Source organism: Pseudochaenichthys georgianus, chromosome 15, assembly GCF_902827115.2.
Source record: "Pseudochaenichthys georgianus chromosome 15, fPseGeo1.2, whole genome shotgun sequence".
NCBI lineage: Eukaryota > Metazoa > Chordata > Actinopteri > Perciformes > Channichthyidae > Pseudochaenichthys > Pseudochaenichthys georgianus.
Genome location: NC_047517.1, coordinates 14,563,403 through 14,587,082, shown reverse-complemented (window position 1 = coordinate 14,587,082; position 23,680 = coordinate 14,563,403). Strand labels below are relative to the sequence as shown.

General features: G+C 40.9%; 1 protein-coding gene and 1 long non-coding RNA gene across 6 annotated transcripts; one reads left to right on the top strand and one right to left on the bottom strand.

Annotated features, from left to right (window-relative positions):
- The first annotated feature begins 46 nt into the window (after positions 1 to 46).
- Positions 47 to 23,538, top strand: inpp5f (inositol polyphosphate-5-phosphatase F). 2 transcript variants are annotated; one of them, XM_034100848.1, is made up of 20 exons: positions 47 to 488; positions 1,989 to 2,069; positions 2,527 to 2,663; positions 3,305 to 3,433; positions 3,619 to 3,786; positions 3,869 to 3,925; positions 4,266 to 4,464; positions 5,201 to 5,380; positions 5,964 to 6,031; positions 6,295 to 6,419; positions 6,525 to 6,602; positions 6,752 to 6,872; positions 8,172 to 8,300; positions 14,110 to 14,227; positions 14,331 to 14,529; positions 14,627 to 14,698; positions 14,774 to 14,847; positions 15,039 to 15,167; positions 15,271 to 15,358; positions 19,955 to 23,538. In XM_034100848.1, the coding sequence occupies exons 1-20, from the start codon at positions 392 to 394 to the stop codon at positions 21,099 to 21,101; spliced, it is 3,396 nt and encodes a 1,131-aa protein (XP_033956739.1). In that variant the 5' UTR covers positions 47 to 391; the 3' UTR covers positions 21,102 to 23,538. The 2 variants fall into 2 exon arrangements, with proteins under 2 accessions (XP_033956739.1, XP_033956738.1); XM_034100847.1 differs by having other exon boundaries at positions 3,601 to 3,786.
- On the bottom strand, positions 9,599 to 13,282 carry LOC139435189 (uncharacterized). Of its 4 annotated transcripts, none has more exons than XR_011644457.1 (4): positions 12,730 to 13,282; positions 11,789 to 12,073; positions 10,296 to 11,518; positions 9,599 to 9,932 (listed from the first exon to the last, which is right to left on the bottom strand). It is a non-coding gene; the product is annotated as an uncharacterized lncRNA (long non-coding RNA). The 4 variants fall into 4 exon arrangements; XR_011644458.1 differs by having other exon boundaries at positions 9,599 to 11,518; positions 11,789 to 11,900; positions 11,995 to 12,073; XR_011644459.1 differs by having other exon boundaries at positions 9,599 to 11,518; positions 11,789 to 11,897; positions 11,995 to 12,073.
- Positions 23,539 to 23,680: the final 142 nt, after the last annotated feature.

The following is a 23,680-nucleotide window of genomic DNA, read 5'->3' as shown; positions in this document are numbered from 1 at the left end:
GATCACGTGTTATTGTTTAGAGCAGGAAACTGTCGGTTACATCTTGAACTGCACACAGCAGCTGGGACACCTCACTCATTGATGTGTCTTTGCTTTTACTCTCCCCATCATGACAGCGGGAAGGGCTGCTTTCAAAGTGGAAAGGGAATTTTATTAGCATTATGCTTATAAGTGAAATAAACACATTCGATAAGCATCCAGCTGCTGCCGCTAGCTCGCTAGGTGGCTATCTCCCGTAGCTCACCAGCCTGAGGGGGACGAGCTAACCGTGGCTAGCCAGTCGCTCTCTGGCTAGCTACAGTCAACCTCCAGGACGTGGAATTTCATTATTACCAGTACCTGGCTGCGAAGACAGATAGTTATCTGTGTTTGTGGCACATAAAGGGATAACATGGAGCTGTTCCAAGCCAAAGACGACTACATTCTCCAGAGCGGGGACCGTGCTCTGTGGTGCAGCCGAAAAGACGGGACCATGACGGTCAGACTTGGTACGTACTGATGACAGCTTTCTGTACCGCAGCCGCAACCTGACACTAACACTCCACTTTATGCATATTAGAGTAAAGTAATGTCATATACTTCTTATCCTGTATGATAAGTGAGTCTAAAACACCTCATTGGGTTAGTCTCATCTCCTGATCGTTATTGGCACTCACTAATCTCTGATATCGTTATCATTAAATTGGTCTCATTTATCCAGCTGCGTCAAACATAACAATTCGATTTTTTTTCAAAGATAAGATAGATATGCGCCGTTTCTAAGTCTTGAAACCATCGTCTAAGCTTTCATTCGCGGAGTGCCAACACCCCAAACAGATTTGAAAGTTCTTGCTCTGCTCCTTATCTTCAATTCTTCTCTTGACCAAACAGACATAGTACAGGGCTGTAAGGAGGGCAATATAACCTAATTTGAGCTTTCATGATATACTTGATTCATGATAGCTTAGTCAATGTACTATTCTAATCTGGTGTATTATCAGCAAACTATAATGCCATTCTAATGTTTCAAGTAGTGCAAACTATACAGGAACAGGCATGTTAAGTGTTTGAAGCAGCTCCTGGCATTACACAATAGTGCGTAACAGATTACTGATGCTGTGGCTCACAACTTTCATAAAGAATTAGTCATGATTTCCTTTTTGTATGAAAGATTGTGGGAACTGTTGAAAGAACTACTGAACTAAAAGAGAAGTTTCATTAGTCACCAGAAGGCAGTCCTGTGTGTAGGTGGAAGTGGTATGGCTGTGCAGCCATCCTGAACAGGGTTTTAGTTGCACCACTGTTTCATTATTTAATTGGAAAAAGGGTTTCCACTCCTCACTGGGTTTCCACTCCACTCCCAAGCACAGGATGAAGTTGTGGTATCATTCTTATATTATGGCTTCCCCAGGCAGTTCCTCTGTACATGAATGTTTCTGAATGGTGGAACAGGAAGAGTCATTGTCTGACGCTGCCTACAGTTCATGATCTCCACCCGTAGCCACACCTCATACTTTTCCAATTTTCTCCACTATTTATGTTTAATCCGTCACCAATGCTAGGCATTCCAGGTTCTCCTTCTGGTCACTAAGTTTGTGGAGACAAAATGGAGATATACAAAAAACATAGACAGAATAACAGACCTACATGATTCATACCGATTAAATAAGATTCCACTATCTATCTATTACAGCATTCACCCCAGCTGCAATTGAAGAACAAGTCTTTAACTTTTTTGAGTGGTTAAAATACATGTTTGCATTATAACAGGAAGTCGCCTAACCTCAACTCTTTCTAGGCACTTTCTGTTTGGTTAGTGTGAATATTCAGCTGTTTTTGAAAGAAAATGTGCTGCTTTAATCTTAAAATAACTTGAGACTCCAATAAACTAAGTGTCCTACATTGCCGTGGTCTTGTTTGTGTAAGTATTTAAGCTGGTCTGAAGCATATTTTGCTGAGCTGGCTTTGCTACACCACTGATCTGTTTAATTTTCATGTTTCTGTCTCAGCAACCGACCTGTTGTTAGCCTGGAATCCAGTCTGTTTGGGCTTGGTAGAAGGTGTCATTGGAAAGATACAGCTTCACACAGGTAAGTGGAGAGTGAAAAAAACATTTCACCATTTCACCTTTATCTGCTTTTTCACCCGTATTTCCTGTATATCTGTGCACAGAGGATGGTTCAAATCAAAATCAAATCATTCAGTCTTGGATCTTCTCTTCCTCAAAAGAGAAAGTGTTAAAGTATTTTGAAATGTGTGTATTTCTGAAGATGTCATGGTAATGATTCCACTTCAGATTTTGTATGGCCTCTGTCTGCCTCAGGGTAAGAACATTAAACATTATACCCTTCACAAGAAAATATATAATCAAAGTTATTTTAGTTATTGAAATGGATGAACATGGTTTGAATATTTATTTACCACGGGTCCATAGTACAAAACCTGCAGCTAATTGCTGGTGTTCAGCTGCTTTTTTCACACCTCAAAGTGTGAGGAATTCTGCACCCCTGACGCAACTCCCCCTTCTCTTTTCTCTCATGTTGGCAGACCTTCCTCTTGGCCTCGTATTAATCCGCCAGAAAGCCCTGGTGGGCACCCTGCCAGGCAACCACAAAGTCTACAAGATCACAAAGATAGCAGTCATTCCTCTGTCTGATGAAGAGCCCCAGGAGCTGGAGCTGGAGGTGTGTACACCAACACCGTAATGAGACAATAGGATCAGTGTCCATGTACTTGTGCTCTAATTATTGCACTCAGCCCTTTTGGCAATCACTTAAATGGTGCTTGTGAGATGACTGAATTGCTTTTCATTATTTAATATCCAAAATATCCCAGTATGCATCACCGTATGATTCATCTCTGATGTTAGTTGTAGTTTTTTTTTTTTTTTTCACCCACACATTCGGAGTAAAAAATCCCAGACATAAAATCACTGCAATCGAGCTCAAAGAAAGTGGAATATTACTAAGATGTCAGTCTTTCAGGGAAACTTCATGGATGGTGAGACAGAGAATTATGTTCAAGTGAGTAAATGCGGAGAAGGATGATTGTTCCCGGATAGGCTTTTAGGCCCCGTCTTGTCACTTCCTCCCTGTTTTGCCTAGAAATACTATACCTCAAGTAGCTTTTAGATTGTTTACTGTGTTGGTTCAGGAGAAATAGAAATATAGAATATTGTTTTTTTTGGATGTGTGTTGAGATGTTTATTTTTTGTTCAAAGGTGGTTTTAAATGATAACAACCTCACCAGATTGACTTTATCTTTCGTAATATCCCTGATATCTGTATTTAATTGCATACATTTGATGGAATATCCTCTTTTTTAGCTTTGCAAGAAACATCACTTTGGAATCGACAAACCAGAGAAGCTGGCCCCGTCTCCCGATGACTCAAAGTTCTTGATGAAAACCTTCAGCCAAATCAAATCGAATGTGGCTGTGCCCATCAAGAAAAAGGTATTTATATTGTTGTACACTCAAGTACAAATGTATTCCATTATCCTCAAGCCTACACACTACTTTCTCAATATTTCATGCTTTTAATGGCCTTGAATTTCTCTTGGGATTTTACTTTCTTTGGTTTTTCAACTTACTGCTCTTTTCTATCCACACACCCAATCCAGTATGCCCCTGCCTTCCAGGTCAAGGAAAACAAAGAGAAGGAACGTCTGGAGAGGCGGCTGCTGGATGAGCTCTACAAGGTATTCATGGACTCTGACTCCTTCTACTACAGCGAGACCTACGACCTGACGAACACCGTGCAGCGCCAGGGAGACTCGGAGAAGTGCAGCCTACCCCTATGGAAACAGGTGTGGACACGTCTTGCAGCTCATATGCATACCTCCAAAACTGTTACATCTGATTGACAGTTGTATTCTTTCTTTGGGAAAGGTGGATGACCGTTTCTTCTGGAATAAACACATGATCCAAGACATTATTGACCTCAAGGTAAATTATTCCTCCATAGAGAAGTATTGTGTCACAGTTGTTGTTTGTTTCTCTCATGTTAGATTAAAAAAAAAAAATCCCTTTGCCCCTACATTCTTTACATTTGTCGGCTCAAAGAGCATAGCTGGTCCTGCTGTGTTAGTGTTGCAGTTGTATATTTACCAGAGCTTTATCAGAAGAGTATGAAAATACTCTGTGAATAGAAGTGCTAACAGTTATGCAAAATACACAGATGTAATATTCAAATATACGTGGCATGCAAAGTGCTTCCTTACCAAACTCTCAAACAGCATTTTTATTATCTTGTCCTGATGTTGCTTTTCACTTTTGCGTACTCCAGGTGCCAGAGGTGGACTTTTGGGTGATTCCAATCATCCAGGGCTTCGTACAGGTGGAGGAACTGGTGGTGAACTACAACGAGACCTCTGATGAGGAGAGGAGCAGCCCTGAGACGCCACCTCAGGATATCACCTGTGTCGATGACATCCATCCCCGCTTCACCGTGGGTCTTATCTCCAGACGCAGCCGTCACCGCGCAGGTAGAGCTACAGTTTCTGATTGCTCGGCCTACTAGTCTAGTTGCCAGCATTCTGAACACAGAAATGTTGAGGACCCCATGTTTTATGTAAAAAAACTGTATAGTTCGAGTCCCCAGCACATATAAACTGTTGCATGCTCACTTGCATATGTTGGGCAAGTTGCTGAATACATTTCTGACATTTTTCATCATCAAAAACTGCAGTTTTACCAGAAAGTGTTTAATGGTAAACATGGAGTACAAGTATGGCCACTTTCCGGTTAAAACTCCCAATTTGGATCCTTAGAATTCAAGAAATTGATTCAGCATCCTCGTAGCCCTCAAAAACACTCAAATTGTCAAAATCAGCCAATGCATTTTTTTAACTATTATCTGCATTGGCTATAGCGCGATGTAATGCTTATTAACCCACTTTATGCTAATTGTGCAAATTGTCCGACATATACAGGTTAGCATCCGGCAGTTTCTAAGTGCTGAGGACCTTTACTAATCATTTCTAACACAGAACGTCGGGGTACTCAGCAGTTCCTGGTTCACAATATGAGCTGGCAACTAGGCGAGGAAGCTCATGCGTGAACTGTGATTCACCCCAAATATATGGCTTGTGTCAAGTCATTAGGATTGATTGTTCCCACATCTATTTAGAGTTTCTTTCACAAGAATGAATCTTGTCGAGTGATGCATAATCTGTGTTCTAAATATTCTGACCAGTGTTCATGCATTCTTCTTGCCCAAAGGGATGCGGTACAAGCGCAGAGGAGTGGATACCGATGGCCATGTGGCTAACTATGTGGAGACGGAGCAGCTGATCCACGTGCACAGCCACACTCTGTCCTTTGTGCAGAGTCGTGGCTCCGTGCCCGTCTTCTGGAGCCAGGCGGGGTACCGCTACAATCCCCGGCCCCGCTTAGAGAAAGGTCGGCAGAACTACTTTATCTTGATTACAGTTCTATAGAGGGTGTGTCTCAGGTGCTTTGTGTAATATTGTATTGTAAGCTTTTTGAAAACATTTTTTATAGTTGTACCTTTTTATAAGAAGACATTTTAATCCTTACTAGGGCTGCACAATTTATATATTTTATTCAAAGTCATCACAATGTTTTCTATATTGCACTTGTGTTGGAAATGATTTCCAGTTATGTTTTTAATTCAAAAATAAATGTTTTGTGTAGAAGTGAACTGGAAGCAATGCCACACTGAGTGTGCTTATTCAACACTGTTGTCGTGCCCTATTCAGTACCAGAGTTCTCTTTGGGATTTAACACCTCTAGTATATTCGAGCTGTGTCTTACAAATGAACAAATATAATTATCTTGTCAGTCATCCGTTTTTGCTTTTTCTTGTCTGTGAAATAATTTTTCGGCTGCGATTTGGAGAAAACAGTGGTTCTTTCTCCTAAGTTAAATGAATGCAAACGTTTCCAAACTAGATCAGTTTACGTTTCAGTCAGATTCAGTAACGTTGAAATGATTTGTATGCATGTTTTGTTTGATTTTTCAGGAGAGAAGGAGACCATGTCCTACTTTGCTTCTCACTTTGACGAACAGCTTAAACTCTACAAGAAGCAGGTGGGTTTGCTTTGCTTTGCCAGAGTGTGTGTGCTTGGGTATGTGCATAAGATATTTGTTGACTACTAGGATGCATCAGTCTTGTGTGAGAGATGCCTTTTTAAAAATGTATCGACAATGTTACTCTTTCAGATGTGAGATACTATGTGCTTCATGTCTAGCATACCGAACAAAATGGTTGTCCTTCCTTAAAGGTTCAGCATCTCATTGTTCGTGTACAGTACACAGGGCTGAATGACCACATTCTTTATCATCTTCTTCAGGTCATCATTAACTTGGTGGATCAAGGTGGACGGGAGAAGATAATCGGCGACTCATTTCTGAAGCAAGTCCTGCTTTACAACAACCCGAACCTCACATATGTTTCGTTTGACTTTCACGAGCACTGGTAAGAGAAACACTTCCCTCAGAATTATAAAGTGAGTGTAGTTGTGCTTTTTGAAACCACATTGTATTTACTTCCCCTTTATTCTTTTTATATCCTGTGTTTCAGCCGAGGTATGAAGTTTGAAAATGTGCAAGTACTGACCGATGCGATCTCTGATATCATCACAGACATGAAGTGGGCCTGGTAAGTGTTTTGTCACTGATATCATGAACTCTTGCTTATCTTTCTCTATTGATTTGTTTTGTAAGAGAACTATAATAGGCTGCTAATATTTGGTTAAAGATTGTAACTTTATGATTGCATCCTGTTATAAATGTATCTTCCTCCATCAGGGTGGATCAGGCCGGAGTCATCTGTCAGCAGGAGGGCATCTTTAGAGTCAACTGTATGGACTGCCTGGACAGGACCAACGTGGTGCAGGCTGCTTTCGCTCGGGCCGTTATGGAACAACAGGTCAGAATTATCCTTGTCTGGCCAAAAAAACCTATATTCATAGCTTCTGTTATAGCTTGAAGGTGCTGCTTATTAAATATAATGTACTATTATACTTTACTTTAAAGGGGACCTATCATTCAAAATGCACTTTTGTACGTCTTTTATACATGAATATGTGTCCCCGGTGTGTCAGGGGACTCACCAAGTGTCAGAAAACACAACCCTCTCTCTTTTCCTCCATACCCAAATCTCTAAAAACGGGGCTGCAACGGATCTGATACAAACTGATCCAGATTTGAAAATTCTCTGACGTCAGGAACAAGGAGCTCCGCCTATATGGCCAACTCTCCACCTATCAGGGGAATGAGAGGTTGTGTGGCATGGTAACAGCATAGTAGCAGCATGGTAACATGACGCTCGTGCCTCGCCCCCCTGCAAAGGAGCTGTGGTCAGCTGCAGCTCATTTGCCACAGAATCAGCCCTTGTGAAGACAGGGCTGGAAAGAGCAAATAGAGCGAAATGAGGCATGGCTAAAATGCATGATCTGTTTGGTATTTTGAAAAAAAAACTTCACAGACACGTTTTATATAGGTATGGCCCTACAATATATGTTTCAGATATAGCATGATAGGTCCACTTTAAGACTGAAACTTGCAGTGTTCTTTATAAAGCGTGTTCCAAGCGGATTCAATGTAAATGCTCCAAGTCATTGCCCATATACTCCCGGGAACCCATTAAGAATGGCAATAATTACATATTATTTTTAAATATATTATTTCATTTATTACTATTGTTTTCAGAGTAACTACACATTTAACTCTGTTGAATATTATGCATTTTTAAACAATGATAATATAGAACAATCAACATCTATTGTCTAAAACTGGGACTACAAAGCACTTCACCAGCCTGATTCAGCAGACTGACTTGGCAGCATGAGTCCTTGTCTGTTTGTTTGTTGGTCCTGTACTTGTTGTTTGTAGAACAGATTACTGACATCTGCATACATTTGCTCATCAGATCAGACACACTGATGGCAGATCTTGGATGCTTGTAGAGCAAGATAGCGGAACAGATCCCTAGTGCACATCGACACAACCATAGTTTGTACACCCATAATCAGTTTTAGGTTTCTAGAATTCCAGCAACTGCACCATATTCATCTCCAATTACATTTAATGGGACACAAGTGTAAATTGATATGTTTAATATGTAGCTAAATATAGGCTGACATTTCCCCTGGCTGATGCAGTGGTAGCTGAAATGGAGGCCTCACCATGTGCTCAAACCGACATAATGTGTCTCATCCTCCTGCAGCTGAAGAAACTGGGTGTGATGCCTCCGGAGCAGCCTCTGCCTCTCAAATGCTACAAGATTTATCAGATCATGTGGGCCAATAACGGAGACACTATCAGCAGACAGTACGCAGGCACAGCAGCGCTCAAGGTAACAGCATTGTCTTGGCACACGCATACACTTTGCCTAAAGAAACAGCAATGAAGTGAGATATCTTTTGACACAGTCAGTTAAGTGAATTGTTTAAGCTATTGAGGGATAAGCTTTCTCTGAAAGAAGACTCATAAATCAACAGAGTATATTGTGATTTAGTAGATTAAACAAATCAGAGTCACAAATATGGACTGAGCTGTTTGGACTTATAAGGATAGTTTGGATGTTTTAACACAGACCGGTGCGCTGACAGGAAAGCAAAGCAATGTTATAACTTATAAACCCCTTATTTAGAATATTTTCACCTCAACTTCTAACAGTCCTTTCCATTGAGGACCTGAAGCTTTAATCTTCCATTTGTGCCATCTTCAAAGCCACCAAATCCTATTGATAAAACCAGTGATTTTAGCTCACAGAACCCAGGAGTTGCTAGTCTAATGCTGCCATGAACGATTAGTTAGTTTATGTTATTGTGTGATTTTGTCATTAAAGAGCTTACGAAATGAAGGACAATACTGTTCTTATTACGATAATATATATACTATTATTAATGGGAAATCATGTCATTCATGACAATATGCCCGCAGTATTTATAAATCGTGGTTTATTACAACTTTCCATGCTCACTTCCGATGTTACACGACCGCTCCGAACAAAACAGCTTTCGCCGGTTAGTGACGTCAAGAGTAGAACACCTGTTGAATAATACACTACCTCTGTGGCTGATGTCGGACTCTGGAGACAGAATCGAGTGACAGACAAGACTCATTTGGCAGAGATCCGATGCGGCAACAGAACACAGACTGGTATACATTTGACTTTAATTCATAGAGATTCTCAATAAATAGTAAATAAATAATAATACATCGTAATGTAGCAGACAAACTTGGCTCAGGCAACAGAACAGAGACTGGTATATACATTTGACTAAAATTCAGAGATTCTCAAAAAATAGTAAATAAATAATAATGACTCTGCTGAAATAACCAGTTTAGATACATATAGCTGGTCAGGCTGTTGTAAATTGACCAGCCAGTATATATTAGGCTGGAATGGTTGGCTGGAGAGGGGTTTTGGACACTTCAGCTGGCCAGGATGGCTGGTTTATCCATCTATCACCAGCTTATGTTTAATAATAGTATTAAATATACCCTGCTGGGAGCTTACCAGGATTCCAGGTGACCAGCATACATTAAATACTGGTATGATTATTTAAACAAGAGAACATAAATATATTACAAAGATTCATTGTGTCATGTATTCTGGTATCTACAAAATAAAGACATTGTATAGTGTTCACAATAGTATTTTAATTTAATAAATAGCTAGTTAATATAATAAAATACACAGTAACAATACAATAATTATACAAATAACAACCAACCTGCAAATCAACCTACACATCAAAATAAATATATTATCTAAAACCGGTGCATTTGATTTAAAATAAAAGTAATACATAGAATTCAATATTTAAATGGTAACACTATGTATGATAAGAACAAGGCAACAAAGAAAGTGTTTGTTGTTTTTCCTTGTTCATGTCTATAATGTTTCCCGTTGTGTAGCGTCCAGCCTTTCCCAATCTGGCCTGCACTTCTATCTGTTGAAGCCACTTCTTGAAGCAAACTGAAAAGAAATGTACAGATATAAGTACACTGTAAAAAGAAAACTTAATATTTACGTTAACATTTGGGCTGCTGTGGTTGCCAGAACCGTTAAAGTATAATACATTACAAATTACAGTTGGTTGGCATAGAGTCTAGACGTTACAGTCAACAATTGCTTATGGTGAATTACAATGGCAAAAACAAATAGAGCTAGTGTACACGGTGCAGCTGTATTATCTGGGAAATAGAAGAATCGGATCAGGATTCGGTATTGGCAGACAATCAATATCAAATGAATCGGATCATTATTAGCATCTGATCACCTTTGTCGACTTGCAGCCTAAATACAAAGATAACTCCACTCCTCTCCTACCACTCTTACCTCTAATAAGCCTTGGTAGAACTAGTGTCCGAGTCATAGGGTCCAGAGGCCTGTACTACGAAGCCGGTTCAACCTAACCTGGATATGTTTGAGTTAGCCGGTTGGCCTAATCCAAAACATACGTGCTCTCGCTAAACGGTCCTACGACGCGGGTTATCAAGTGGATCGCTCAAGCCAGCCGTGTCCTATCTAGTTATGTGCGCGTTCACATGAAAGGGGTGGAATCTGGAGTATTCGACCAATCACAAACATGGAGAAGCGTACTGACAGTGCAGCGTCATACTTCCTGAATGAAAAGTGAACTTTAATACTAGTCAAAAATGAAGAAGTTAAACTTTAAACATCCATGACTTAAACACTTGACCAGGATCAAAGCCACAGAGCTGCACCTGCAAGGTGAATACAGCTGGGAACAGAACAAGTGTTTGAATGCGTACATTAACAGGTTTATGATATCACTGCCCCGTCTAAAACACGATCTGACTTTCATTACATTTGACTCGAGTGTTTCCTCAACTTAATGTGTTGCTTAAAATAATACTTCTGCATACAGTATGTGACACTGAGTGTTGCACGGCCAGATACGGCTCAGCTGACTCAGATAAGGAGATATATTATGAAGTGATATGCCGCGGACTGTACTTAATGTACTCTGATCCGGTTACTTATGTTGTGGCCGATATTTAAGTAAGCTTTCTTAACGCTAATGTTATAATAGTCAGATTGCTCTGAAGATGGAGGTGATATTCTATTAATGTTCACGTTCACACAGTCGGTGATTTCTGCCGGCCGTCTTTCCTGCGACGGCAGCTTTTCTGTATTTCCTTTCTCCTGTAATATGACTTGATCGCTTTAAACTCCGCACACTGAGCTCTGATTGGTCAGCAGGCAGTGCTTTCACTGAGTTGAGCTCTTAGCCTGCAACCTAACCTGCTCCGGGGCAGTTTAGCCGTTCAGCATAAGTTACCATGGAGATCTAGCCCGCTAAAAAGAGAACCAGCTTCGTAGGACCGGAAAGCCGGAGTTTTCCCTGAAGTTAGCCGCGAAGAGAACATCCTGCTTCGTAGTACAGGCCTCAGGACTGACTGAAGACATGTGGAACAGAGGACAGGCATGGTTCCATGTACAGGAAACTGGAAATTTGAACAGGTGTTTTCATCTTTTCTGCCTGAAGATTCACAAGTTCTTGATCAGGTGTTTGATGTGGGCTGGCATGATCCTTTCTGCAGCGATAAATAAAGAAAACAAAGATTTTTTTTTAAATAATGGTAATGATGGTAACAACAATAATATTAGTATAATTATGTATATAGCTAGCACTTACACAATTGCAAAGTGATTCTCACAACAAAAATAAAGAACAAAACAATAACAATAAAAAACAAATTATTACAGGAATGTTGAGACAAATAAATGTTTTTTTCAGGAAATGACCTTCCAAAGGCTAAATTCAAACTCAATACCATAAATAACTGGGTACCAAAGTGCTTTACCTGATAGAACACGCTCCACACGGAGCAGCAACCATCCGGCTCGGCCTTTTGCTGCATATCATCTCCTCCCTCTATCTCTCTCTCTCTGGTGTTAGGTTCCAGTAGATCTCTACTATCCAATAAAACAGAAATTCCCCAAAAAAATCATATTAAAAAAGTTAAAAACAATGACTTGCTGTTGGCATTGAAATGGATTAGAATCTCACCTTTTTCCTGGATGTCAGGAAGGCCATGGAGTCGTTCCCTTCAAGTCCGCAACCAGTCATAGGAGTTCAAATGCAAAGCCTGAATGATGACAAGAGCGAGAGACATACATTTTACAATTATATTTTTAATTCATACCAGAGCAGTGTGTACAGGCCCTGTACGACATGCAAAGAACAGATCAAATCCCCTGACAGACTCACACACTTTGGTGATGTCCTCATCTGATGTTTCATTTTTTAGCAGCAAAGTAACATGTATGTCAGACCCAACTCATTTACAGTATGTTTTGCATCTCCTCAACAATGGTCTGTATAGTTGAGTAGAAAAAAACTGTCCCTACAATTTCAGGTAGATTAACACACATTTGTAAGAAAAGTTTACAATGAAGCACAAAATCCCTCTTTGTATTAAGCGAGCTGCCACAGAAAGTGCAGCTTAACATGCTAACCTTTGGTGAGCTACAGTAAAGCTAACTTCATGCTCAACACAAAACCTTTAACGTGCATTACATTGACGATTTTAAACACAACTTAACTTCCTCTACTTGTAAGATAACGTTTAGTTAACTTACCCTTAAATAACTACATCACGTTTTTCAGTGGAAACACAAACTGCAGAAAACGTTAGCTGCTAACTGTTGTTAGCTAAGACAGCTAGCTCTTAAGGGAAGTAACATAGCCTCATGGCAAACGTAAGGTTGAGTTAACGTAACGTTGTAAGAAAGCAAAACGAACCTTCGAGAAAGCGTTTACTCTCTCTCCTTAGCGGGCATTGTTGATTGTTCGAAACACGATCTCTTGATGTGCTGCCCCACACATCGTCGGTTTCATCGACCCCGGGTTACCTGGTCTAGCAAAGGTCCGCCTCGTACGACGCACTTGTTTTGTCCATATACGCAACATTTGATCATTTTTTGGCCACAAAAACATCCCATAACCAGATGTTGAGACGGCCCCACATCCCCATACAACATATCGCTTGCCAATTATTCTTGGCGTCTTATTGCTGTGCATCCTTTGTCGTAATATTTGGCCCTTCAATGCATTCAAACGGGACTGAGCTCAGCTGTGTTCCACTCATGACGTCACCGCCGGAAATGGCCGAAGTTGATGTTTCCGGCGCAACGAACGATTGTTACTAACTGACAACTTTTGTATGCTGTTATAATCGTGATTTATTAAAAATAGATCAATAATAAAAAAATCATATGGCACATTCCACAATACAAATGCAACCTCTATCATATACTAAGCCCACTAACAGGTGCTAAAAGCATTTCGTAAGCTCTTTAAGGTTTAAAACGGATTAACCAAATAACACAAACGGATCAATGCATCAGTAGACCAGCACCCCCCTGATCTGTGAGGTAACATTAGCCGCTTTCACACCAAGTACTTTGCCGTACTTGGTGCCCAGCACGGAACTAAGTACAGATCGCGTTCACACCGGAATAAGTTCCCTGAGGAAAGATTACGCAAATGAAGCCGCTGACGTCACTTCTTCTTCTTCTGCTTTGGGTTTACTGGCAGGCCGCAAACCACTTCACGGCGTATACTGCCACCCGAAGTCCCCGGCCGGAAGTCCCCGGAGTTGGGGACTGGCTTCAGTAGAAGCTGCTGGGGCTCCCAGCAGCTTCTACTGAAGCCTTCCGAGTAAATCGCCAGAACGCCGACACCTCCTCATCTCCACCGCTCCCATGTTTTCTTTTGTGTTGCCATAAGTTATTCTCTCTCCGTTGGTGCTCGGGGCTAATGCTAATGATGCTAATGCCAGCAAATACAATGGCGGCTTCACAAAACTTTTCAGTGTTTTACGGGGCGTGGTTTGCAATTCGCCCAGCCAATCGAAATTGGTACTTTTTTCTCCCCAGGATAGTACCACATATCTATGGATAGTACCACCTCTCTAGCAGGGACTGAAAATGGGGGTAAAAGGTCTCGGAACTAAGTTCTCTTTTTGGTGTGAACGCAAAACTCCAGGCACTAACGGAACTAAACGGGAAAGTGTGAACACGCTTATTACAGTTTTTTCAATGGAATCTGGTGGCTTTGAAGAAAAAATACAAAACAACTTAGTACCTGATAAAACCCCCCCTCTGTATGATCTGTTTTCAGGGAGACTTCACCAGGACAGGGGAGAGGAGACTGGCTGGTGTGATGAAGGATGGCGTGAACTCAGCCAATCGCTACTATCTGAACCGCTTCAGGGATGCTTACAGACAATCCGTAATCGGTATGAAAAAAACACACAAATGATATAATATATATTATAATATAACTATATTTGAATCCATGTTGTCCCAAGACACTTCTGAATCCTCTGGCTGTCCCTGCAGACCTAATGATGGGCCTGCCAGTGACGGAGGACCTGTACTCCATCTTCAGTAAAGAGAAGGAGCATGAAGAGAAGGAGATCGAGAGCCAGAGGGGAGCACAGGAGCAGGTCGGCCTCCTGCTCCAGACCTACATGCAGCTGCTGCTGCCTGACGATGAGAAGTTTCACGGAGGCTGGGCCCTCATCAATTGTGACATGAGGTTAGTAGCTAGCTGCCCTGTCTTTTTCTGTCTATTTATAATGTGTTTTCAGTATTTTCTGACGGGCTCTTTTCACGGTTTTCTCATTACCCACCAGCCTTGTTGATGCAAACAGCAAAGACGTTGACGTGCTGCTGCTTCTGTCTGACAAAGCCTATTACATTGCTTAGTAAGTCTGACATTAAATTCACCAAAATGTTTCCTTACAGATATTCCTATAGATTAATACATGTTTTTCTTGTAGCTACGATGAAGAAGCAGATAAAGTCAACCAATACCAGCGCCTCAATTTAGAGGGATTGGAAAAGATCGAAATCGGTAAGAAGTTACACTCAAAGCAGAAGTGAAGGTTCTTCGTGTTCCCTCTCTCTCTGAGTCACCCAACACTTCCCAAAAGTGTGCTTCACAGTTTCTCACTAACCTTTCAGCAGTATCTCCGCTCATGATTCATGCAAGGAAATTCATGCAATAAAAAATGAAGTTACAAGTTGTGTTTTCTTTTTTTCCAGGTCCAGAGCCTACTCTGTTTGGGAAGCCCAAGTTCTGCTGCATGCGTTTGCATTACAGGAGCGAAGAGACCAGTGGATACTTCCACACGCTGAGAGCAGCCACACGAAACCCTGAGGATGATGGGAAAGGTAGGATGTCATTTTTAAAGTGATTTAAACACCAAGAGAAGCAAACTTTGTAGATTGTAAATTGCAAATACTGGTTGAGACTGACTTTGTGACATGTTTTCAGACACATTACAATGCATAGCAGAGATGCTTCGCATAACTAAAGGCACCGCAGGGCTGGACATGCTGGTGGTTGAAAAGAAGCTGGAGAGGTGAGTACTCATTTTCATTGATCATTTTCAACCATGTGCTGCACTTTTAAAAGTCTGCTATGATGTTAACATTTCTGCGTCATACAAGTGTAATTAATTAAAATATCACAACGACCAAATCATTCAAAAACGATTTAACGCCTGTAAATCACGCTTTTAACATAATATCAATGAGGAAAAAGATCAAAAGAATTAAAAGAATTCCAGTTAGATTTTCCAACAACATTAATTTTGATGCATGTTTTATGCAGGGTGAGATTTAAAAAAGCAACAACAACAACCTCTTCTTACCTTTTTTTTATAGGACACATTTGAACCTATTTCAGTCCCGGTCATGACTGCCAATTATTCTTTCATTTTCACAATGTTTACCCATAGCAGTTTGTTTACATAACTGTTTTATAAATGTGGGGTCTTTTAATTACAAGAGACACTGAAGAGATAGAGCATTTAGTGTTGACTTAAACTAGGGGGATTTGTTTCTCCAGTCAGTGATATGTCATTCATTAGTAACAACATGGATTTGAAATGCATTCCATCAAACACACAATGTTTGGAAACAAGGAAAATAGCATGTTTTTTTAGCCCCATAGTACTAAATGTCTTAATGTGTTTGAAAATAATATAACTACAATTTTGAAGCCAAGGCTCTAGATCAGGGGTGCCCAACCTTTTTTTTAACCAAGAGCTACTTTTAAAGTTGCTAGTCTGCCGAGATCTACCAGTCCAAATAGAGAGGAGCTATATGCCATACATTTTTGCATACATTCACAGTAAATATTTATTCAGTATGATGGTTGTCTAACAGAAGTTAAATTCATTTCTCACTTATTTTGACAATGTACTTAACCCCAAATAAAAGAACCCAATAAAAAGAGTTGTTAAATAATAATGAAGTCACGTTGTAATAACAATAACTCATCTCTCTCGAGTTTTTTTTTTTTTAGCTTTGCCAAAAGCCACTGTGTCAAGTGTACCCGGTCGCAGTACCGATCGGGCAGGGGGACGGATCGGGTAGTGACTGTCACTACCCGATCCGTCCCCCTGCATACATGTTTGCATACATTCACAGTAAATATTTATTCAGTATGATAGCTGTCTAACAGAAGTTAAATTAGTGACTGCAGGCTGCTACGTGTTAACCACACACACCTCTACACACATCTCAACACACATCAAACTGCCTGATTACTCCCCGTTGTATTAGTTTTATGACGGAGATGTCCAGTCACCAAGGGGCATGATGTGTGTGTACTCTGCTCAGCTCAGCTCTGTGTGTTCGGTGTGTTTGTGTCTGTCCGACACCGGCATTTGTTTTCAAATGACCATGAACAGTAATTTACACACATCTGGCTAACTCCATAGGTAGCCTATATGCGGGTGTTCCCAAAATAAATTAGTTTAATCTTAATCTCGATGTAGTGCTAAATGCTGTCGGACGTGCACCGGAACGAATGTAACTATCATAATATCTTCTGAAAACAAATGCCAGTGACACACACACACACACACACACACACACACACACACACACACACACACACACACACACACACACACACACACACACACACACACACACACACACACACACACACACACACACAGGTGACCGGACATCTCCTTCATAATGCGCCTTCTCCTCGTTTTCACAGCATTCACTTAGGGATGCATATCGTTGACTTTCTTACGATACCGATACCACTGAACGATACCGATACATATCGTGATACTTTGAAAATGTATCATCCCACAATTACTCCCATGAAGCGCTTTACGATATAGTTAACATGTCAAATGAATATTAAATTCAATTGTGGGACTTCTTGGAAATTTAGTACTGAACAAACAATGAAAGATACATAAAAAATATGAAGAAAACCGATTATGGAATATCTTTTATAACACATCAGGTGTGCCGCGTGAATAGCACATCTTGTCAATGCAAACAGACCGTTATAGCACCGTTATAATTAATGTTAAACCTGAGATTCGACTAGAGAACAAATACATAATAGAATAATGGTCATGAGATCACAACAAATCTCATCTTTAAAATCAACATTTACCTTCACTGGTGAGAGAAAACAAATCCCATCACAGTCCTTTTTATGGGACTTTTACCTTTCTAGTATTGAACAAACAATGAAAAATACATAAAATATGAAGAAAAATGATTATGCAATCTAATTTATAACACCCGCCATCACGGGCCACGGACTCACTTTTAAAATATAAAAAAAAAAAGTACGGTTTTTTTTTTTTACCGGATACCGGTATGCATCCCTACATTCACTGGATTATCCGTAAATCATACAAACAAAACCAAAACGTTGATTTATCTGTTTTCCTGTTTTGGTTTAAAAACTGAATAACGTCGTTTTTTTTTGGTTTTTCCGAAAAACCAAAAAACGACAGCCGGTTCTTTTTTAAACGTTGTTAATATGTTTTGGATGCATATTATTCTAGTATTTGTTCAGGCTGTTACATACAATTAGCCTCTGTTGCTACCTGCTGGTGGTGAGTAAATATTCAAATCAGTTAAAATTGACAACCGGTCCGCGATTTTGTTGTATCTGCCGATCCTTGGCACAATAAAGGTTGGGAACCCCTGAGCTAACTAGTGCCCACTCACAGGGGCTCCGCCAGGGATTTTGGGCCCCATGAAAAGATATCACATTGGGCCCCACCACCAGGCCCAGGCCACGCCAACCAAGCACAATTGCTGTAACCACACCTCCAGAACCCAACCGACTCATGTATGCTTTAAATAACTCTACCTGTACAGGCTTAAATCTATCTTGTAGTCCAATACTAACTGCACAATATTTACTGACACTGAGCGGTGAAAATATAACACTGTGCAGACTGCAAATTCTACTGCAGTATAATTCACTATTTGATATAACACTAACATTCCTGACAATAGACCTCAATAGTCATCTTTTATGGTGTACATGCCTTTTTAATAAAAAATTTGAATGGAACATTCATAAATCAAAATAAATATAACTTAAATATACATGACCTCTTAAATTAAAATAAAGTGAACATTAACACCAATATTATCATTTATAAAATGCTATAACAAAAGAAATAACATAAGCAGCAGATTTGTTTTATTAAATATACATACCAACTACAAAATAAGCGGGTATTAAAGTGTAAATGGACAACAAAACGGAAATGGAAGTGAAAAGGCCTGATGGTGGTGCTAAATCAGAGCCTATCACCTGTTCTCAGTCTTTTTCTCATCATGCATCTTCTGTGTAGTGATCCAATATCGTTACCATAGCCTTGCCCTTTAACAGTTATCACGAGCCCTGGCTCAGCCTTACTCACCAAGAGCCCAGCGCCTAACCTTCTTACAGGCAAAGTCACTGATCAAGTCCTTGAAGTCCAGCTTTCTAGCCAACTGGCTTTCAATGGACAGCATGGCAAGACTGCAAAGCCTTATGGGGGACAGGGCTGCGGAGCCTAAAGATGGATCTGTTGGTCCTGGCATCAGGGGGAGGGACAACTGATTTAGTATGAATAGCTGCTAAAAATGTAACTGCATTTATTAAATGTCAGCTAAAAGAGGAGTGAAATGAAAAACCTCAGCATTTTCTGTGAAGATATTAACAGTACTTAATGTCAGCAAAACATTACAATTATTATTTACAATGGACTAAGCTTAGCTAACAGACTAATTTCCACCACTCATAGACCACACCCACCTCTTCTTTTGAAAAACTGGGTGACATACTGTCGCCCTTTAGTCCCTCTCTTGTCTTTCTCTCCTTTCTTTTCTTTTTTGAAAGCCTGACTTTGTTAGTCGTTGAGACATGGTACATAGTAAGTAGTAGCCTCATCACATGCGCTCACTCTCTGCTGCTAGGAAGAGCGGTGGCGCACAGTGTTTGGAGGCAGGACCAAACCATTACATGTAAATAGAGGGGGGTGTACAGAGGCTTTGGATAATTAACTTTTGGAAGAAAATAAGTTAAATGAATCGTAAGTTTAGTGATTACATTATCAATATAACGTTATATTAATGTTAATTATTGATGATTGATGAAAAGTTACTTAAACATTTTTTCTTAATGTTCTAAAAATGTTTGGGGCCCCTGTCAGTCACGGGCCCTTAGAATCGTCCTAACTTTTCACCCCCTTACGGCGCACCTGCCCACTCACTGTCCACCAGCCACGTCCCCCCCCCCCCCCCCCCCCCCCCCAGATACATGGGGTCACGCCAATCACAAAGCTTTGATGCGTTCAAGTGCTCAAGATTATGTTATAGGACATTAACGATAAAACAGAATATTGTTGTTCTATTTTTAGACACATCTCGCGATCGACTGGGAATCTCAGTCGATCGCGATCGACTGGTTGGGCACCCCTGCTCTAGATGTAATGCCTGATATAATACAATACAAGATTGTATGCTGTATTGGCCCAATATTAAAAAATGTGGTTTTACTAGGTTTCAATGGCTTCATTTTTGTTCGAGCTATCTTTCTTTCAGCTACACAGTTAATTATTGACTGATTATAAAAGACCCACATGCTGGCCATCAAAGCACAACTCTTACTTTGTTATGTTTCTGTGTTCCAGGCGGCAGAGTAAACCTCATGAAGATATAATGGGCATCCAGAGCAAACCTGCTGACCAGGTGACGGGCAGCTCTGGTCTGGCTCAGGGCAAAAGTTTCCTCCTCAACAAATTCTCCTCCCTCAACCAGAAAGTCAAACAGACCAAGACAAACGTAAACATTGGCCCCTTCAAGCCCCTCGGGAGGCTGGGAAACTTCTCTAAACCCGATGTAAAAGTAAATTTCCTGAAGCCAACTATGCATGTCAACCTGTGGAAGTCAGACAGCAGCTTGGAGACATCGGATAACAACCCCGCAGCAGCCCTGAAAGACATGGCTGACGGCCACTCTGAAATCTCCGACGACTCTGACTCCTATAATTCCGACATAGAGCTCCAGTGTTCTGGCTCTTTAGAAAACGTGGACTATGTTCTGCCCAGCTGCGGCATTGTAGCATCGCACCCCCGACTGGGCAGCCGCTCGCAGTCTATCGGCAGCGTGGAGCTAAATGTCCCCTCTGTTATCAGGGTCACTGGCTGCGACGGGAAGCAGGAGAGCCCCTCTCAAGACAGCGATGACAAGTCCCCAGAGGACGCCTCGGTGGCAGAAGAAGCCATTCTGATCGACTTTGGTACTCCCATTGATGCCTACTGCCACCAGTTTGTCCAGGATGCACAGACCAAACCTGTGGAGGTGTTTGGAGAGGTCCCACCAGCTGCCGTCCTCACGGTGCCTGTGCAGAATAAGACCCTAGCAGACTCTGAGAAGCAGCCCAGCTCCGAACCGCCGGCCCCGGAGGAGCCCCAGCTCCCAAGGCCCTCCAAGCTAGATGTCGACTCCACTACCTCCAGCTCCAACCTCCTCTCCGTCCAGAAGCCCAGCTCCGCGGCCTCAGGAGGCTCTCAGAGGAGCCTGTGTTCCCAGATGGAGGGCAGCCTCTGCCCCTCACCCGCAGACAGCAACGGCAGCCGAGTAGTCTCCCCCTTTGCCAAGATCAAGAGCTCCATGGTCCAGGTGGCCAGCCTCACCCAGGCGGGACTCACCCAGGGCATCAACTTTGCCGTGGCGAAGGTCCAGAAAAGCCCGGAGCCAGATACTGTCAACGAAGCCCAAGAGAACGAGCTGAAGGCAATGTTTACACAGTGCCAGACCAGGATCATTCAGATCTAGTGCTTTCCTTGAAGCAGGATGTTGTAGTCGTGGAGGAGCCTCCTGTATGGTAGCAGTAAAAAAAGCTTGCACTTAGCGTCACTACTCGGCCAAGAAATGCGCTGTTGAATTTGCCCTTTAATTAATCCTGCCTGTGTTGATGACTATTGTACAGAATTTAGAAATATAAACCACGGCCTAACATGACAGTGACCATGTTTACATGCACATAATTATGGATTCCTTACTTTTAAGAGAGCACTGATTATCTTGTCTAGCTTTTTCATCTAATGACGGTTAGCTCATATCCATTTTTGCCACGCAACACACGCAATGTCAGGAGTTATGATTCCCATGTTCCAATTTTATAGAACATTTGATATAAATAAGTGTATGTACATCCAAATACTATATAAATCTAGAAATAGCGCTGCCGATTAAGTGAATGGTTTGTGAATCAAATTGCAAGGAAATTCATATCATGCTCAACTTAAGACATAAATAACACGTTTTTAAGATATTTTAAACCGTACGTCCAAAGTGGTATGCAGAGTATTTTTGTGCATGTAAACATGACACTAAAGTAATTGTACCCACAGTGCTTGCATGTGAGGTTAAGGCTAACTGATTTTAACGAGGCAGGTTGACGGTAGCTGTATGTTGAAAGACCAATCTGACTTTATCTTATACTGTACGTCACCTTGTATGTGCAGGTCACTTATCGGCGTTTGTGATATAGACCTCGTAATAACCTTCGATTTGTAACATGTTGTTGTAGAACCCGACCAAAAATCTTTTGGGATTTTCCTCAAAGGACAATTGTGTGTTAACGCTCCTTTGCATAGCTGTCAGAAAGTAGCCAGACGACATACTGTACGTAGTTCTCCTATGTAAAATCAATGTTGTAACTTAGAGGATATACCGTTCTAGAAATCATGACTACACAAGACCTTAGTAAGAGTTTCCTGGTTGTTGATATGTACAGTGAGTATCGTATCTGTTCCCCGAGTAGAGCCTTCCTTTAAAGCGTTTTTGTATTGATGGTAGGTTGGCATCTTAACGTGTTCAAAGAGGTATGAGAATTATATTTTGAAAGGAACGCCCAGCACTGTCCATACTGACCCTGAATAACCAGAAAACTGCTGGTTGGAAATTGATTTTGATAGATCCGGTAATGGTTGTACTTTATGAGGGATTGTTTGAGTCCTCGGCCAGCGTTGTACATTGACGTCGCATGTCAGGAGAGTAGCATATAGTAGATATATATGCAATTGCACCCATCCAATTATTCGAAACACTGACGCTTTATGCACTCCCTAAACTGAAATCTTATTTGCCTTAACAGGGAATTGAAGTGGGATTATGTATATCAGGTATTTATGGCAAAATCTACCTTTTTTTTAAAGTCCATTCTTTACAAGTTACATTGTCGTACTGTATTAAAAAAATATCATGTTCAGGGTTTTGTCATCAAGCTTTATCTAGGGATATTTCATCCACGGCACAATCGTTCTCCATGGAAATGAGCGGGTTTTTGGACATGTAAAGCAGCGGGTTGGAGTGTGTATGCTGCTGGTATTTGGGAGCTTAAGAGTCCTAGTTATATTTATATGCGATGAAGCTGTAAACATTGTTATACTGTACATGTCGTTCCGTTAACCTCAAATAGAGAGGTTTCAGCTGTTCCTGTCCTCCTCCACCACCTCATCACGCTGCTGTGTATATCCGTGTCTATTTATGATAAATAATATTAAGATTTGCTTCAAGATGAAATATCCCAAGATAAACGGTCGCACGTTTCATATTTTTGTGATATTTGCGTGTTTTCTCCAGTTGGCTTGCTCGCCAGCAAATACTTGTATATTTGATTGACTATAATTATGGTCAGGGACATTATATAGTTATGACCTGCTGATAGAGTGTGGTGCGGCCAAAGCTTTAGGGTGGAATGCAAAGTTTGAATGCAGAGGTTGGAAGGGGTTTTTCTTTTTTTAATATTAACTGCAGGACATTGGAGCAGTTCTCAAGCGGCGCAGAAACGTATTTCTGTCCCAAACTTGCTGTGTTGCTAAAAGGAACAATAATCCTCAACATTCCCGATATAGACCACAATGCAACAGTGTTGGTGTCTGGTTTTATATGCAACAGTTGGCATAGCTCTATATGATCCTATATTTGCTGGGTGAGATTTCTCTCCTTTCCGTTTTGTTTTTACACCAAGTGCTTTGCAACACCTCTTGATTTGTGTCTGTGGTTGACCTCCCCTCTCAATAGGACCCCTGACCATGAGACTAGAGATCCTAAAGCATTTGATTTGCACTGTTTTAGCACATTTCCTAGCATTAGCACCATATCATCTGAATGTCCGTACTCATTACTTTCCTCTTTACCAACTGACTGTTGTTTTCCACGGTGTACTGAGATTGTATTGTATATTAAAGTATCCTATTTATTCTTATCTTCTTTGTGTGTGTTACTTGATAACAAAATACAATTTGTTTAGGAAGATATTCCCTTGGAATAAAAAGTGTTGCATGAGGTTTATTTTCTTATGGACAGTAAGTCTCCAGCATATCAAATCAATCTTTATAAAGATGGAA

What these genes read in the sequence shown, in the direction of transcription:
- inpp5f (XM_034100847.1), top strand. Translation starts at nt 392, where the DNA reads ATGGAGCTGTTCCAAGCCAAAGACGACTACATTCTCCAGAGCGGGGAC. An exon ending in CTCATCAATTGTGACATGAG is followed by an intron (nt 14,530 to 14,626) that starts GTTAGTAGCTAG and finishes ATTACCCACCAG; the next exon opens with CCTTGTTGATGCAAACAGCA. An exon ending in GTTGAAAAGAAGCTGGAGAG is followed by an intron (nt 15,359 to 19,954) that starts GTGAGTACTCAT and finishes TCTGTGTTCCAG; the next exon opens with GCGGCAGAGTAAACCTCATG.